This window comes from Lepidochelys kempii, chromosome 3 (assembly GCF_965140285.1).
Source record: "Lepidochelys kempii isolate rLepKem1 chromosome 3, rLepKem1.hap1, whole genome shotgun sequence".
Taxonomy (NCBI): Eukaryota; Metazoa; Chordata; order Testudines; family Cheloniidae; genus Lepidochelys; species Lepidochelys kempii.
In genome coordinates, this window is record NC_136382.1 from 49,113,869 (window position 1) to 49,131,468 (window position 17,600).

General features: G+C 40.9%; 1 protein-coding gene across 2 annotated transcripts in view; it reads left to right on the plus strand.

Annotated features, from left to right (window-relative positions):
- Positions 1-17,600, plus strand: part of ZNF451 (zinc finger protein 451) — a 55,922-nt gene that overhangs the window by 22,874 nt on the left and 15,448 nt on the right. The window contains exons 1-6 of one of the 2 annotated variants that reach the window (XM_078852096.1): positions 501-3,142; positions 5,439-5,550; positions 6,366-6,516; positions 7,028-7,154; positions 11,121-11,274; positions 13,893-14,040. In XM_078852096.1, the coding sequence (XP_078708222.1) occupies positions 5,544-5,550; positions 6,366-6,516; positions 7,028-7,154; positions 11,121-11,274; positions 13,893-14,040 (587 nt within the window). In that variant the 5' untranslated portion in view covers positions 501-3,142; positions 5,439-5,543. Of the gene's footprint in view, positions 1-500; positions 3,143-5,438; positions 5,551-6,365; positions 6,517-7,027; positions 7,155-11,120; positions 11,275-13,892; positions 14,041-17,600 lie in introns of those variants that run through there. The other variant, XM_078852095.1, reaches the window with a different exon arrangement.

Genomic DNA, 17,600 nt, shown 5'->3' on the forward strand with positions numbered 1-17,600 from the left:
TGGATCAGGAATCTGGGGATTCCCACAGAGGAGAACCCCTCACAGTCTGACAAACTCCAGAGACTTCAGGTCCCAAAAAAGACAAAAGTAAGGCAGCAATTTGTATTGTTAATGAGAGAGTGGAATAAAATCAAGGTTTAAATTCTTCTTTGCCATCCCACCCTGAGGGAGTGTTTGCTGGGGCTTTTCTCCTCACAGAGGCTCCCTGACAGTGCTTTGTAGCAGGCACACCACCCCCTGCCTGACCTTGAAGCTTGTCTGTACATGGAGATAAGCCTGTCACTGGAGCTGGTTAGAAAATGCTGATTTGTCAAAAGTGAACTGTTTCACAGAAATTAGTTGACTTCAGCAAAACTTCATTTAGGCAAAAAAATGCAATGGAGCTTTCCTGTAAAGTTGAAACATTCTGTTGTGGAACTTTTTCGTAATGTAATGTATCAATTTTCTACCTTGAAATGGCACTTCATCTCAAATTTTTACATTTTAAAGTAAAAATCGGAACAAAATGTTTTCTATTTTATCAAAAAAAATGTTTCAATCAACAAACAATTTTATTTCATGAAAAAATTTTAAATTTTTTATTTTGTTGCAGAATGAGGGGAAAAAATTAAATTGTGGAATTTCCTGCAAAACAGAAAATCCAGTTCCTGCCCAGCTCTTTCTGTTCCTCCTATGATGCCCTGCACCAGGCTGCAGTATAATCAGAATTGTACCTCCCTGTGGCCCCTCACTGTGCCAGGGAAAAGAGCTCAGAATCTGAAAGGGGGTCTCTCTCCAACCCTTCCCTTCTCTATGCGCTACCTCCACGTGAAAGCCTAAGGAATACTTCAGGCAGTCTATGACCAGGGAAGAGGCACATGGAAATTCCATTTCCCATGCAGTTGCACTATCATGGGATCACAGGGAGGTGAAAAATCCCTTCCGGTGTTCAAAATGGCTCCTGCTTTATAGAGTGAAGCCCCACGTGCTATTAGGTCACTCCTAATATATTTACATGCCAACCTGGAGGAGAAGAAATGTACTCTTTCAGGCTCCTGGGGCTATCTAGCAGACTATTCTCACAATTGAGGTATTTGTCCCAGCACCCCTCCTTGGTTGAGTGGTCCCCAGACCAGCTTGTTACCTCCTCCTGTAAACATCCAGGAGAAATACAGTAGAACCTCAGAGTTACGAACACTAGAGTTATGAACTGACCAGTCAACCACACACCTCATTTGTAACCAGAAGTAGGCAATCACGCAGCAGTGACCCAAAAGAATAAAAGCAAATACTGTTCAGCACATTTTTCTTCTGTCTCATAAAGTTTCAAAGTTACATGAAGTCAATGTTCCATTGTAAATTTTTGAAAGAACAACCATAACATATTGTTCAGTTACGAACAGTCTCCACTCCTGAGGTGTTTATAATTCTGAGGTTCGGCTGTACCTTATGCACTCTCCTGACCAAAAAAAAAAACCCACCCCAACAAAAATCCCAACCCTAACACACAAACCCACAAAAACAAAAAGTGTAGGACTTTTCCAGGACAGGAGGCCTGTGGCTTACAAGGAACTCATTAATATTAATAAAATATATTCCCCTTCAAATTTTATTGGATACTTGGTTTCCCATAGACTCCTCTTTTGGTGATCTCATTCAATCTAAATGAGATCTTCTGGTTAAAACTATTGTTAAATTAAAATGTTGCATTTAAAAAAATGAAATTTGATAAATTTTGGGAGCCTAAGATTGGTGAAGCAGTAGCTCCACCATTGAAATACAGTCACACCTTCAGAAGAGGACTTGCTTCCAAAAGATCCCAGGAACCATGAAAATATAGACACACTGCACAGCAATTTCAAAGCCGCAGCTATAGCCATTCAGTCCAAAAGTTTTTCCTGTACTTCATTAAAGAGAGCCTATTATATGGCAAATAAATGCCTCTTCATGGAGGGGTCTGATCCTTGCTTGAAGTGAGATGTCTCAAGTTCTGTCCTGGTCAAACTGATCTGAGACAAGAGCAGTGGCTCAGAACTCTGTGTCTACAAGGAATCACACCCATGAATACCAATCAGTCATCGTAAGTAGATACCTTGTGCATCTAAATTTACAGGCAAAGAACTGTTCTGGGAAACATTAGAGAATTAGCAGCTGAGATTGCTGAGGTGTCTTGATGCTCACTTCCAAAGCCAGCATAGCAATTCGTTTGTTTCTATTTCTCTGCAGAGACGTCCTTTGGTAGAAAGGTGCTAATGGGCTGGTTCCCACAATATTCCTTAAAAAGCTCTTGTTTTATGTAGGGCAGTGTCCATTCTGCCTGAGCTGATAAGTGGGTCTCTAGTTCTAGAGCCTCCAGCAACACTGGAGTTCTTCAAAGCTGTACTAACTCTCAAGCAACCAATTCTTAGCGTTAAGACAACAAAGTGATACGCTATATTAATTAGCCTTTAGGCAATTGTGTGTCCATGTCATCTTTAGAAAAAAATTCAGTTTGTTCAATTATATTCTGGTCATTTCCCAGACTACAAGGGTAGGTTGAATGAGGTCAGAGCATGCTAGCAGAAAATGATGAGGTAAGAAATGTCTCATTCTGCTGCACAGCTTCTCTCCTCATTCATCACTAACGGGAAGCAGTGAATCACAGAAGTAGTGGAGGGGAAGGATATGGAGTTTTAATAGTTACAAGAGAATGACAGGCAGAATGGACATTGCTTGGTTCTTGCTAATCCTTGCCATTTTCCAACATTTGTCAGCCAGCATGGAATTTGCTGAATTGTATAATGGGAATACTTGAACTTTTTATGGTGAGACTAATGTGAGTTTTTTCAAAGCTATTGAAATGTCTTTGAAAATTATCTACAAGTTTGGAAGCCAACATTTCCAGGCTTCCCATGAAAAGAAGCATTTGTTGATAATACTCAAACAAAATCAACCAGAAGAACCTCCACCCTTCAGAAGATACTGCACAGTATCCAAGGTGCTCATGGTACAGGCATATACTTTCTTTACAAGTCCAAGAGCGCTTATAAGGAAGCGACCAAGTAATATATTTCTTTAAAAAGAAGGAACATCATCTGGGTCCAACACGTGGTCCTGGTGTGGCGTGTGGGATACAAGAGCTACCTTAACAAGTAGCCTATTACGTGCACCATACTACTGCTTGGTATGTTTTCAATAACTGATTTATGCATTACAACTACATACCCTCAGTTGCCTTTTATAACCTGTATAAATTCAGATGATTTTTTATCTATGATAAATGTATTGAATCCTGTAAATCCCATGTCTGCTCAGGGCAATGTCCAAATTGTGATGAAATGCCTTGGCCAGTGAGAGATCATGATAAACAGGATTCTGATGTGTTGTGTGTTTTACCATATGTTTCCTGCTGCTTTCATGCCATTTTGTGCCTGGCCACGTGGTGTTTGTGGGGTGTGAGGAGCCTAACCGATGTGGGAGTGTAGTGGATAATGGTGATGAGGGTGGTTGTTTTGTTTGTTTTTGTTTTAGAGACCAATCTATTGGGGAGGGGGAAGGATGGAGGCAGGGAAAATAGCAACTGAGCAGAACTCTAAGGGAGGTGCACAAGGATGGATATTTCTGCCCTTTCCTGTAGCTAAATTCACCTGATTATAAAGGTATGGCATTACGCAGTCAGAATCTAGAAGAAGGTGCCCAGGACCCCTCAAAATCCACACCAGTGGGGCATATTGATTAAAATGACATTTACAAGATGAGTTCCCCTCGTCAGCATTGTCTGTTGCTGCTGAGCTGTCTGATGTCTCAAGGAGGCCCTAGTTATTTAGGGGACGTGACATCCTCTCTAGTCCAGGGGGTGTTCAGACCCCTACCATTTTGGCTTGCTTGCAGCCCCAAGTGAGACTGTTCAGTATAACCAGGGATTAGTGGTGCCCTTCTAGGCAAAATCGTATCCTGCTCTTCAGAATAGGCCCATGTAGTGCTTGTGCCAAAGGTAGCGTTCCTTTCTATTTTACAGGTTTTTGTCACAGCTCGTTGGCTTTGCTTCAGCACAGGAAATTGTCCTGGGAGTAACCCAAGTCCTTCATTTGTTGTGATGACTGCAGTTAAATCTTAGCGCTCTTGGAGAGAGGAGTCTGGATGTGCTCCTCTCCCAAGAGGACAAAAGAATCCTGGACCTCTCTATGGGACTGCACAGAAACACAAACCGTAGTGGTGGCAGCAGCTTCAGGATCTGTGCACTTGCACCAAAAAGCAAGTCCAAAATAGAGACTTTGGGACTCTCGGATGTGTCATTTAAATAGAAGGGGAACATCCAGTCCAGATTACCCTGAAGCAATGGAGTACAGACACGTGACCAGACAGATCACTTCAGATCTGAACCAATGCAGTATCACATAGCAATGGGGAAGACTAAATTAAATTAATCAGTGTAGTTATATCAGAATGGCAATGCAGCCACATTGCTTTTACACCAGCGTAACTCCCACAGAAACAGAAGCAAGTAGATTCAGATGGAGTGGTGAGATTAACTGACACAAGACAATTAGTGTGTGGACACAAGGCAGTGTCTTCCTGGAGGGGAAATGTTTCCAGTGCAACTTTCTGGTGTAAACAACCTCAGGCGTTTGATGCCAGGAAGATTCTCCTAATATTTACCAACAGCCTAAGTTTTCCCTTTCTTTCTTTTATCCCATTACTGTTAGTTATACCCCCGCCATCCAGCCCCAAATAATTCTGCTCTCTCCTTGGTGTTTACACCTTTCAAATAATTATAGACGTAATTCTATCACCGAGGAAGAGCAGTATACCATCACTAGGTTATTTATACATTTTACGTTTCTTCTCCTTTGTAGAGCGCTCCAACACAGTGATAAGTGTTATATAAAAACCTAAACTGCCAATTCCATAGCAGGATTATATTCTTCAGCATTGGCACCTGCAGTGTATTCACTTACCTTAGATAATTTTCTTAGCTAAGAACTGTGAAATGGAGTTTTTGACTTCTGATCTTAATTTCTCCAAATTGAAAGTTTCATAACTAACATGTCTGTCTCTCAGAAGAAATGAAGGTCATTTGAAGTCACTAGTTGTCTATAATAGATTTTAGGTGAGAAAATTCCATATGGTGAGTGTACCACAGATGGTGGCTGTGTTGATAGATGATGGAAAGAATGGCAGTCAAATTGAGGTCATTTTTCCTGTATTCAGTAGCCAGTAATGAATGAGTGTGTCAGCTTTCAAGAGCCTATCTTGCTGAGGACATGGAAATTAACCATAAGTCATTCACTTACCTTGGTATGAGCACCTATAGTCTATTGTATAATTGTCAGTGGACTGTAGTTATTCTAGGCTCTTCCTTGTAAATCAGAAACTTTCATCCACATTTGAGTACTGAGTGTTAACTTAAGCTAATTCAATGTGTCTAATCAGAATAAAGACCATTCATTGTCTTTTTATCTAATATGTTCGCCCTTTAGGAAAAAGTGGACTCCCAGCATGCTCATGGATTGCAGGAGTTGGAATTTATCCGGGGACATAGTGACACAGAAGCAGCAAGATTGTGTGTAGACCAGTGGCTAAAAATGCCAGGTATTTAATCAGAAAGGGTGGGAATTTAAAATATGGCACTCGCAACTGTTGAACAGTGAATACTCATAAGAGCAGTGAACATTGCTCCAGTAATATGAAGTCAAATAACTATCAGCAACATGTGTTTTACACCACTTTTATTTCAGTCAATATTGGTTATTTTTAAATGTTACATTACATAATAAATCACCCAGTAATTGCATTAACAATGTCAGCAATGAACAGATACATGACTCCCAAGAGATCCCCCAAAATCAATTTTGTGCAGTGTGGCATTTAAAATTTCCCACACAGTGGTTGCTAAAAATGTTTTTGTAGACAATTAACTTGAATATGATATTCCCAGTGGTAAGAATACTGCAGTAACATAGCTACTTGCAAAGGCAGAATTGTTGCATGGAAATCTTTATATTGTGTGACTGTCACTAGTAAGAGACCCAGAAGAGAAATATTTGTCTATATAAATGTAAGTGTTGGTAAGTACACTTCAGACACAGGGAAGTTCAAAGAAGATTTCAAAGAGCAACACTACTAAATCATATGGTGTATATTGAATGGAGAGGTTCACTTTATACAGTACGAGTGTACAAATCACATTTTTCTCACAAAAATTGAAAACTGTAAAACTAATCTAAATAGAGGAATTAAAAAAGCCCTAAAGAGATCAAGCTTCCTCTTGTGCAGCTTGGCTACTTTGTATTGTATTGCCAGTATAATGTGGTCCTTGGATGTTTGATTTAAAAAAAAAAAAAAAAAAAGTCTTCTGAAATATAATCAAAATTGTATGTACTTAGGTATTTTGTTCTACAATGTAGGTCTCAAACCAGGCACCATTAACATGGGAAGAAAAGCTGTGTCCCACAGAACTGGCCAAACACCAATCAACAGCAATCCCATTTTATGTCCTGTAATGCACTGCAACAGGAAGTTTGATAATGGTCATCTTCTGTTAGGTCACCTGAAAAGGTAAGGACATTTATTGTAGATCAGAATAAAGAACGCCACTGATCCATCTTAATCCTAGAGCACTGTGCTTTATGTTGCATCAAGTTTCTATCGTCCTGTCCCTTAATCCCAATGTTCCTTGGGAAGAGAGGATGTCAGTGTATTATTACAGATATTATGCAGACTTGATGCTAGGAACTTTCCAATATTTTTCTGCGGTTGTATTAAAATTCAAAAAGGGGGGTTCTTCCACTGGTTAAGCACTTTTGTTTTTTCCCTCTCCAGTTGGCCCTAAAGTGAATATTCTTCCATTGTGACCACGTCTTTGACGAATATTTGAATTGACATAGCCAATATTAAATGAAGCTATACATTAAAAAGTCTTGTCATGTTCACTGTTTTAATGGAAAGTCAGTAGTGTTGGGTTGTGGTTTTGCCTGATTCTTCAGATTACACACTTTTTTCTCTCAAAACCCCCTGCTCTGTTACTTACAGAGTGGGCTAATTATGTTGGTAATTATTTTCTTTATAGGTTTGATCATTCTCCATGTGACCCAGCAATTACACTACATGGACCTCCAACTAATGCTGTTGCCTGTGTGGTATGCTGCAAAAGATTTGTCACCTCACAGCAGTATAGTGATCACCTTTTGTCTAAGGCAAGAACTCATGGATAGGTATTCACCTGACTGAATATAATGTAGAATTTCCAAAAACTATAGCTACAGATAATCTTGTATGTTAACCTATATTTGCCCCTGGTTCACTAAGCCTTCCTAACTTACAGAATTTTTATTGTGGTGGTGTCTCTTAGAGTTCAAATTATCCTGAAAACATTTCTGTAAATATTGCCATAAAACTTAACAGTTAAGTTGTGATTTGCATTCCAAGTGTGATGTGAAAGTTGGTTCACCTGGTTTGAAACCTTCCTTCCCGCCCCATCTCTTCTGATGCTGGCAGTACAGACTAATGGGAGAAGGGGAAGAAGCAGACTGCTAAAAAGGAGGGAAAACAATGGAAAAGAGAAGCAACTATGGTGATTCTGACATTATCCTTACTCCACTGATACCTCCATGGACCACCACTAATTGATCTTTGTATCCCACTAGATTGGGCCTGGAACTCAGTTTGTTCTGTGGAAGGAAGGGAATTCCAAAGAATTCATGAGTATTAATTTATTACTGAATGTAAGTCAATTGGCTTGGTACATGAGGAAAAACTAAGCAAGCCATTTGTCCCAGTCTTTCTCTCACACTCCTTTTATTGATGTATTCATTTATTCATATTATCTTAGCATTCAAGAGCCCTAGTCATAGATCAGGAGCCGTTTGTGCTAGGTACTGTACAAACAGAAAAAACACAATCCAGCCCATGGAATTGGGGGAAGGGGGAGTGATACACCAGCAGAGTGAACAGTGTGAAGGTGCCAAAGGTCATGTTAGTTCCACAATATTTTATTTTTTAGGAGGGGATCAGAAAAATGGAAAAGGAAGGGGAGGAGAGGAGAAGGTGACATGGGCAGAGTGAAGCTGAGATGATGTGGCCGTAAGGGAGGGGAGGGTTGGAGCCAAGAGCCAGTCAACACAGGGCAAAGGAAGTCCAATCAAAACTGGAGAAAGCTGGAGAAAGTTCTCCAAGGACCAATAGTGCAGGCTTTGGCTGATTTTGCCCCTGCCAGCTAGATTCTGTCCATTTTTACGAAGCAATTCTATCTTTTGCCTGGACGGCCCTTGCTCTGTTCCGAGAGTTGGGTCTTCAGCTAAATGTAACAAAATCCATGTTGACCCCATAAAGAAGATATAAAGGGGTTTCTTTGGACTCTTCAACAGACAGGGACTATCTCCTCTTAGACAGGTTTGTAACCTTGTCAGATTTGATACAGATAATTCAGGGGAATCCTCAGACCACTATAAGGAAATATCTTCAGCTCCTGGGACACATGACCAATCATGCAAGGGTACACCTTTGCTGCTTTTTGGCTCAGAATGATCTATTCTCCTGTCAGAGATATCTTGGACAGGCAAGCGACAGTTCTTCTACAGGTGAGGAACTCCCTGGATTGGTGGAAATATCAACTCAACATCTGTGCGGGTGTTCCCTTCTGCCGCCTTCTATCACTAACTTGAACAACAGATGCATCACTGTTGGGGTGGGGAGCTCATCTCAGTGCTCTCATGTCTTAGGGCAGATGGACAACTCAGGACATCTCCGCATCAATCTTTTTGAGCTCAGGGCTGTCAGGAACACCTGCCTCCATTTCCTACCTCATCATGGCGAATCAATCAGGGTCACGACAGACAACATGTCCTGTGTGTTGTGTGTCAAAAATAGGGAGGATATTCCCCTCTCTGCGCCGAACCTATGGAACTGGTGCACAGCTCATCAAATCCAAATTTCAGCAGTCTACCTCCCAGGCATTCAGAATACCACAGCCAGTGTTCTCAGCAGGCACTTCTCACTGGACAACAAATTGGAGCTAGGCTCAAGTCCTTCAAAGAGAGGGGTCTACCGGAGCTGGGTCTCTTTGCAATCTCCGGGAAAAAGAAGTGTCCTCTTTTCAGCTCAAGAGAAGGTCTGAGACACTATTTTTGTGAGGAGGTTCTTTACTTCTGTCCTGGAAGTAGGGTGTGTTCTTTGGGTTCCCTCCGACTTCGCTTGTAGATCTAAGCTTGATACCCTTACCTGCCTCAGCTATGTGTACATCCACCTCTCAAGACCACTGCTTATCACTTCTCACAGGATGTGGGTCATGTGCTTCACCCCAATCTAGGACTTCTCTACTGTTGGATGTGGTTCCTTGATAGTTTGCAGGGTTAAAATCCTCTTCCTCTGAGGAGGTGCAACAGGAGTTATTGAATACTAAAAAGAAGTCAGCCTGTACTACTTCCCTTCAGAAACAGGAGATTCTCCCATTGGTGCTGTCATTGCCACTTCCTGCCTGGATCTGTGCCTCTTTCAGTCATCCTGGATTGTCCGATGAATCTGAAGGAATTGGGGTTATTAGCTCTATTAAGGTCCATTTGGCTGCAATATCAGCCTTTCATCTGATGTAGAGGGGTTTTCCGTATTTGCTCATCCTGTATCATCTAGATTTGTTAAGGATTTCAAGAATCTCTACCCCCAGACTAGAGATCCCACCCTGACCTGGGACCTCCATCTGGCACTCAACTATCTTTTGTGAAACATCCATTCAAACGTATGGCAACGTGTTCTCTACTCCATTTGTCTATGAATCCAGCCTTTTCAATAGCCATCATGTCAGCTGTAGAGTTTGGGAGATTAGTGTCTGATTCCAGTTTTCCATCCCTTCCTCCCTTGTACAGTATGCGTCGAGAATAATGTTTCTTTATGCTCACATCCTAAATTATTACCCAAGGCTCTCTTGGAGTTCCACTCTAACAAATCTATCCATCTACCAGTGTTTTTCCAGAAGCCACACAACTCTCTTCTCGATCGCTCCGGTGGTGCTTAGGGAGTCAATCTGGGTTGTGTAGTGAATGAGGCTTTTTGTAGAACTCCTCTTTTGTTTGTTGCAAAAGTTGGAAGATGTGTACTTTATGAGGCAAGGGATTCTGGAAAGAGACAGGATGGACTTGTGGTTTATACAGATGCATGCTACCTGGGAGAATTGGATATTTTCCCTGTCTGCCACACTGAAGTTTTCATAGGGTGGCCACTAATTGTGTGTTTCTTATTTTCTGAGTGACCAACATGAGATTCTGTGGTCAATTTAGCTCACAATGTCAACTAAATTAAAGGGAGCTATATCTTAAATACATAAAATGCTATAAAAATGCTAAGTAGTGAAAAAGCAAGCCCTGTGCATCTCAAAGTGAGCACCCAAAATTAGTAGTAATTTCAGACAATTTTAGCTTTAATCTTTGTGTCTTAGCACCCCACCCCATCTGTGGAATGGGAATAATATCTTCCTAACTCACAAGTATTTCTTGAAGGCAAATTCATTAATGTTAGTGAAACACCCATGTTATGGTTAATGAGTGCCATGGAAAAGACCATGAGGAAATTAATAATTCTGGAGTGAGTACTAGGTTTGAATAGTGTGCAATAAAAATTGAACAATGAGGATAAAACAAAATGTTGTATAGCTTTCAGTGAGCACCCTCTATCCTGTGCACTGAATGTCCTGGATAGGTCCTGGGGGTGGGGGCCTGTCCTGGGGGAGTGGAAATAATATGATCATGTAATTAGAGGCTCTGTTATAATGCACAATGGGGCAGAATTAAGTCTGAATGACCAACCTTAATTCTGGTACTTCCTAACTTTTGAACGCTTGAGTTTGTAACCTTAACTTTCTTTCTTTCAATGTAGATTTTTTTAATATATAATTCATATTGTATTTACACAATAATATGACTTCACAAAAAAAAAAAGTAAAGTCAAAGCAAACTTTTAACTCATTGCCCTCTGAAATTTACATTGAATTAGTAATCTCACCTGGACTGTATTATGGTGACTATAACTCTGTCCAAAGTTTTTTAGAAAGTCTAATAAAATTATAAAGAATCTCTAATATGCATTAAAATGTGTGTGTTTATTAAATGAAAAATAAATATTTTTATAACCAGGTTGATCCTTTTACTAACCAGATTTGTTTTATTTTTCAGATAAATGAAAATGATGGGCATAAAAGAAATCTTCCTCCACAGCTTATTCAGTGCTTTGCATGTCCATACTGCTTCCTCCTTTTCAGCATAAGAGATGAATGCCTGCAGCATATGTCTGGAAAGAATCACTTCCTTCAGGTTTTTAAATTGAGTGGTACGTTGTAATTTGAGTGTAGCATCTTTTAGGTCCTTCTGATAATGCATCTACGCTATGTGGGAGAATATGTTTTCAGCTGTGAATTAAAGAAAAAACATGTATTTCTTTTAAGATGTCTGAAATTGGGGAAAAGATACACGAACTGTGTACATTTACCATGTTATCTTCATTTGAGATTAATATTTTGTTAATATGTTGTTCTTTTCTGACAGAGATTGTATAAAAAGGTGTTTTAGAATTCCGTATTTCTCTGTGTCTCCCTGATTCCCATATCAAATGTGCTCCATTTTCAAATATAGCTTTTTTTTCTAACTGCCAGACCTTCCAAAATAAGGCTGGTCTCTAAAAGTCAAGTTGGATTTTGTCCTAGTCACACACCACCAGTAACAAAGGTTAGCAGGCAATATCAGACCCTCCATGATATCTGTGCAACTCCATTGTCTTAGGTAGGCTTGCGTAGATGTAAAGATTGGAACTTAGACATCGGTTATGTTGATTTGGTCGTTCATTGAATGTGGGCTATGTTGGTTTCAGAGTTCTAACACAAGGAATAAGCAGTAAACGCTTATTTTGTGACAAAAGTAAATGAATAAGATTCTGAATACACACATGGACAGTTGACTAGTTGAATAAGAAGTAGCCACATTAATATAGTTATTTTTCATGGTAGAACTGCACTTTAAGGTTCATATGGTCACAAGGAATCCATTGTGATTTGGTACTGTCATAAATATAAAGGGAAGGGTAAACCCCTTTGAAATCCCTCCTGGCCAGGGGAAAGCTCCTCTCACCTGTAAAGGGTTAAGAAGCTAAAGGTAACCTCGCTGGCACCTGACCAAAATGACCAATGAGGAGACAAGGTACTTTCAAAAGCTGGGAGGAGGGAGAGAAACAAAGGGTCTGTGTCTGTCTGTATGTTGCTCTTGCCAGGGATAGAACAGGAATGGAGTCTTAGAACTTTTAGTAAGTAATCTAGCTAGGTATGTGTTAGATTATGATTTCTTTAAATGGCTGAGAAAAGAATTGTGCTGAATAGAATAACTATTTCTGTCTGTGTATCTTTTTTGTAACTTAAGGTTTTGCCTAGAGGGGTTCTCTATGTTTTTGAATCTAATTACCCTGTAAGATATCTACCATCCTGATTTTACAGGGGGGATTTCTTTATTTCTATTTACTTCTATTTTTTATTAAAAGTCTTCTTGTAAAACACTGAATGCTTTTTCATTGTTCTCAGATCCAAGGGTTTGGGTCTGTGGTCACCTATGCAAATTGGTGAGGCTTTTTATCCAACATTTCCCAGGAAAGGGGGGGTGCAAGTGTTGGGAGGATTGTTCATTGTTCTTAAGATCCAAGGGTCTGGGTCTGTAGTCACCTAGGCAAATTGGTGAGGCTTTTTACCAAACCTTGTCCAGGAAGTGGGGTGCAAGGTTTTGGGAAGTATTTTGGGGGGAAGGACGCGTCCAAACAGCTCTTCCCCAGTAACCAGTATTAGTTTGGTGCTGGTAGCGGCCAATCCAAGGACAAAGGGTGGAATATTTTGTACCTTGGGGAAGTTTTGACCTAAGCTGGTAAAGATAAGCTTAGGAGGTTTTTCATGCAGGTCCCCACATCTGTACCCTAGAGTTCAGAGTGGGGGAGGAACCTTGACAGGTACAGTCACCTGTTATATAATCTTACTACTCAACAATGAAGCTGTTGACTGACTAATCTCTTATAGGTATTCTAAATCTAATGGGCCCTTGGAAATTAATGGCCTGTTTGAGGCTTATGAGAGCTGCAGGTGCTTATCATCTCTGAAAACCCATCTTCAAATCTGTTGTTTTACTGTTCTTTAACTGCCATGAAAAGACAAATAATGTAAAGAGGAGACAGTATCCTTCATCAGATACAATCCAATTTTAAACATTTTGGTACATAAATGGTTGAATACTCAGCTCCTTTCTTGGAATGTATATATCTTTGTAGTTAATAATAGCAATATTGGCCTCCATGCTGGGCAGTTAATGCTTCTAGGCCTGGTGTCAACTTCCATGAAATGCTCTTCCCATTGGTGGTTGTTACTTAAATATGTGAAAGCTGAACTGAAAGGGGGAAAATGATTACTTTTGTTGCCTCTTTGATGTATAATGATGGCCACAAAGATTTTCATAAACTATTCCTACTTGTTTTACATTAAAAACTATTATTTTCATTCTCTATGCCAGCAACATGTTAGACTTTGTGCACACACCCACCAATCCTCCTGCCCCATAACGTTTACCATCTAAGAAGGAAATACTATGAAAGATGGGAGAGATGGAGACAATCAAAACACGTAAACGCTTGTTAAATGTAATATGGCCTATTTTTTTTCTACACATTATATACCTTTTGTGATTAAAACGCATTAATAAGAGCAGGAGGGGAATTGATAAGGCCCTTGATGATAGCAACAAGAAGTTTTGAATTTGAAAAGGGTTGGAGAGGGAGCAAGTGGTGGAATTTAAATGGGAAGAGGTGACATGGTCATAATGGTCGGCAAGGAACGTATTGTTAATAGTTGTGTTCTAAGAGATAAAATACTACATGTTGACTTTGAGATACGTGGCTTCATTTTATACCATCTCATGTTGCAGGTGAAACTGGGACACCACTTCCTTTATCCTTCCCATCTTATGCAAAGAAACTTCTGATAGCTTTATGTAAAGAGGTCCCATTCCAAGTGAAGTGCACATCCTGCCACCAGAAGTTACGTTCACATATGGAGCTAACAGCTCACTTCAGGTTTGTGAGAGTCTATTGTCTATATACAGTGAACTTGACTGCATAGGTATGTATTATTTCTCTGAGATTTTTAAATACTTAGTAGCCCAGTACAGTTGTTAAGCATCAAATTCCTCACAAGTTCCATCTTTTTCCTCGTTTTCCCAGATAATTGAATGGGGTGATGGTGGATTGTATTTCAGTCACTGCTAATGCCGGGGGACAGGCAGGGAGCACCATAAGGCCATTAAAAGGCTGCAAGTATTTGAGGTTGTGATTCTAATAGTTTTAGATCTGGAAAATACATACTCTGTTTTTGAAATGGGTCAAAAGCTAATTATTGTTATGTATAATTTAAATTCAAATCATATATATAGTGCCACAACCTTACTAAGTGCTTTACTGAGTAATACGTGTTCCCAGCCAGAAAGCATACACAAGATACAGTTACAAGATGGAACGCCTTTCAAGAAAGGAGAAGCAAAAAAGGGTTATTTAGTGAGGGAGAAGTGGAAAGGAAGTGTTCCTGGAAAAGGTGGGTTTTAAGGAGGGGACTTGTTTGACAGCAAATGGAAGGCTGTTCGAAGCACAGAGGGTGGCATAGCTGAAGTCATGAAAGAGAGCAAGGGAGCAGTAAGAAGAGAGGATTTGAAAGAGCATAGGGGACACATGGAGCAGTTGGAGGAAAGGAGAACCGTGATGTAAGTGAGAGCAAGACTGTACAGGACATTGATGGTGGGGAGGACAAGGTGCTTGAATTTGGGTTAGAAGAGGAGAAGCAAATGGAAGGATTCTGTGTGGAAAGACATGTAAGAAGGTTAGAATTACTTAAAAGGAAGGATTTTAGCTGAGGCATTTTGGATACATTATGAGAGAAAGTGTTCAGAAAAAGAAAGGCCTGAAAGATAAAGGTTACAGTTGTCTAAAAGTGAGAGAAGAATAAGGCATAAATAAACAAGAGTTCTAGTGGTGCGTAGAATGGATTTTGGTGTATCTTCTACAGTCTAAACAGCTATCTTGCTGCAGGAGTTCTCGGAAATGTCTTAGCCCTTCACTACAGAGTCCACAGTCTGTCTTCTATCCCTCCCAACACCTTAGATGAGGGCTGTGTGAAATCCACAAAGCTATCTCACAAAACTGGGGTTTTAGCCCACGGTAAGACTTTTTTTCACCACCACTGCCCAGTATTGAGTGCTACTCATGCTGCTTATACAGCTGGATCAGTTGAAGTTCCGTGGCTCATGTACTGCTTCCTTTTCCTGAAAAAAGAAAAGGAGTACTTGTGGCACCTTAGAGAGTTACTCAGAAAAAGTAGAGTATGGCTCACTTACGTAAAATATCAGTGAGCAAACTGGCCTAACAGTCATGGAGCTTCTGGGGAGAGGAGAGCTGTGTGGAATTCCTACCCTATACATCTGAAGGAAGGAGAGTTTAGGGAGATGATCCCACCACTTCCCCCGCCAGGCAATGAGATGGTATAATTATTCCTCATTTCCCCACTCCAAATTCCTCTCGCTTTCAGGAGAAGCGAGAGTGGGAAAAGACCTTTCCCACATAGCATTCAGGAGAAAGGAAAGATTTGCCCCCAAGCCACTTGCAGTAGCAAGGAGAGCAAAACTCTCACACTTAAGTGCAGGAGTGGCCAAGCTGTGGCTCCGGAGCCACATGCGGCTCTTCAGAAGTTAATATGCGGCTCCTAGTATAGGTACTGACTCCGGGGCTTGAGCTACAGGCGCCAACATTCCAACGTGCTGGGGAGGGGGGGGTGCTCACTGCTCAACCCCTGGCTCTGCCACAGGCCCCACCTCTACCCCTTCCCACCCCCTCCCCTGAGTCTGCCATGCCCCCGCTCCTCCCCCTCCCCGCAGAGTCTCCTGCACGCCATGAAACAGCTGATTGGGAGGTGCAGGGAGGGAGGGGGAGGTGCAGATCGGCAGGGCTGGCATTGGGCAAGAGGTTCTGGGAGCAGGGGGTAGGGGAGTGAAGCTGATGGGAGGCTGCTCACGTATTACTGTGGCTCTTTGGCAATGTACATTGGTAAATTCTGGCTCCTTCTCAGGCTCAGGTTGGCCACCCCTGCTCAAGTGACTTATTCCATCCCAGACAAGCTGCCATCCCTATTCAGTTTACCAAACATTCACCTGCAACAAAATGACAGGCATACTCAACTCAATGCCACTGAGTGCAAGTGACTCTCCTTTGACCTTGAGTCTTTTTCCCCCCACTGCTGTGGGCCTAAGCTCCCCTGTCTTGGAAGCAAGAGAGGGTATGCCGTTCTCAAGCCTACTGAGGCATTAAAAATGTATAATGAGGTGTTTTTAAAGTACCCACTAGGATGTAGAATATTCAGTGGGCATGTTTGTGTATGTACCACACCTATCACATTTCAATACTGATGTAATAAACAGTAAATGATATCAATTTTTAAAAAGTCTGGGGGCGCTTGTCTGGAATGAGCACTTCGTTTTCTATAATGTGTAGTGACTTTTACATAAATAACTGGTAGGCATTGTACAGTTTGACAATCTACTGGGCCTGTTACTATGCATTTTAAAAGGGCAGTATTTCCCTATGCAGTGTAGTTGTATCTGTGTCATTTCCAGGATATTAGAGAGACTAGATGGGTGAGGTGATATCTTTTATTGGACCAACTTCTATTGGTGATCGAGACAAGCTTTTGAGCCACACAGAGTTCTTCTTCAGGTCCGGGAAAGGTATTCCCAGCGTCATCCTCAAAGGAAACTTACACAGCGCTTTCAAAAAATGAGCCTGGGAACTTAAATTCATTACTTTGCTAGACGCTAAAAATTATGGACTGAAGAAAGACACTGGATTTATGGCTTATTACAAACAGTCTGTAACCCACTAACCCCTACTTTTGTGCTATGACTGCAGAGATGTTAACGGGCCACTCTACCTTGGATGGTCCCTTACAACAGTGGCTCACCCAGGTGTATGTGTACCCCTGAGGTATGCAGACGTCTTCCAGGGGGTACATCAACTCATCTGGATATTTGCCTAGTTTTACATCAGGTTACATAAAAAGCACTGGCGAAGTCAGTAAAAACTAAAATTTCATGCAGACAATTCGTTGTTTGTACCGCTTTATATACTATACTCTGAAATATAAGTACAATATTTATATTCAGATTGATTCATTTTATAATTATCTCGTAAAAATGAGAAAGTAAGCAATTTGTCAGTAATAGTGTGCTGAGAGTCAGTAGTTTTTAAGTGAGGTGAAACTTGGGGGTATGCAAGACAAATCAGACTCCTGAAAGGGGTACAGTAGTCAGGAAAGGTTGAGAGCCACTGCCTTAGCATATGAGCTAATTATGTTCACTAAACAATCTGTTCCACCTTACCTTTTGCTGTGAAACTGGGAGTACCTTTCCCAGACCTGAAGAAGAGCTCTGTGTGGCTCGAAAGCTTCTCTCTCTCGCCAACATAGGTTGGTCCAATAAAAGATATTACCTCACCCACCTTGTGTCTCTCTAGTATTTCCTTAGTAATTTATATAGTTAGTGGCGGGAGATGTCTGTGGAGTATTTTAAAGGATCACTTTGTAGCTACATCTGTGA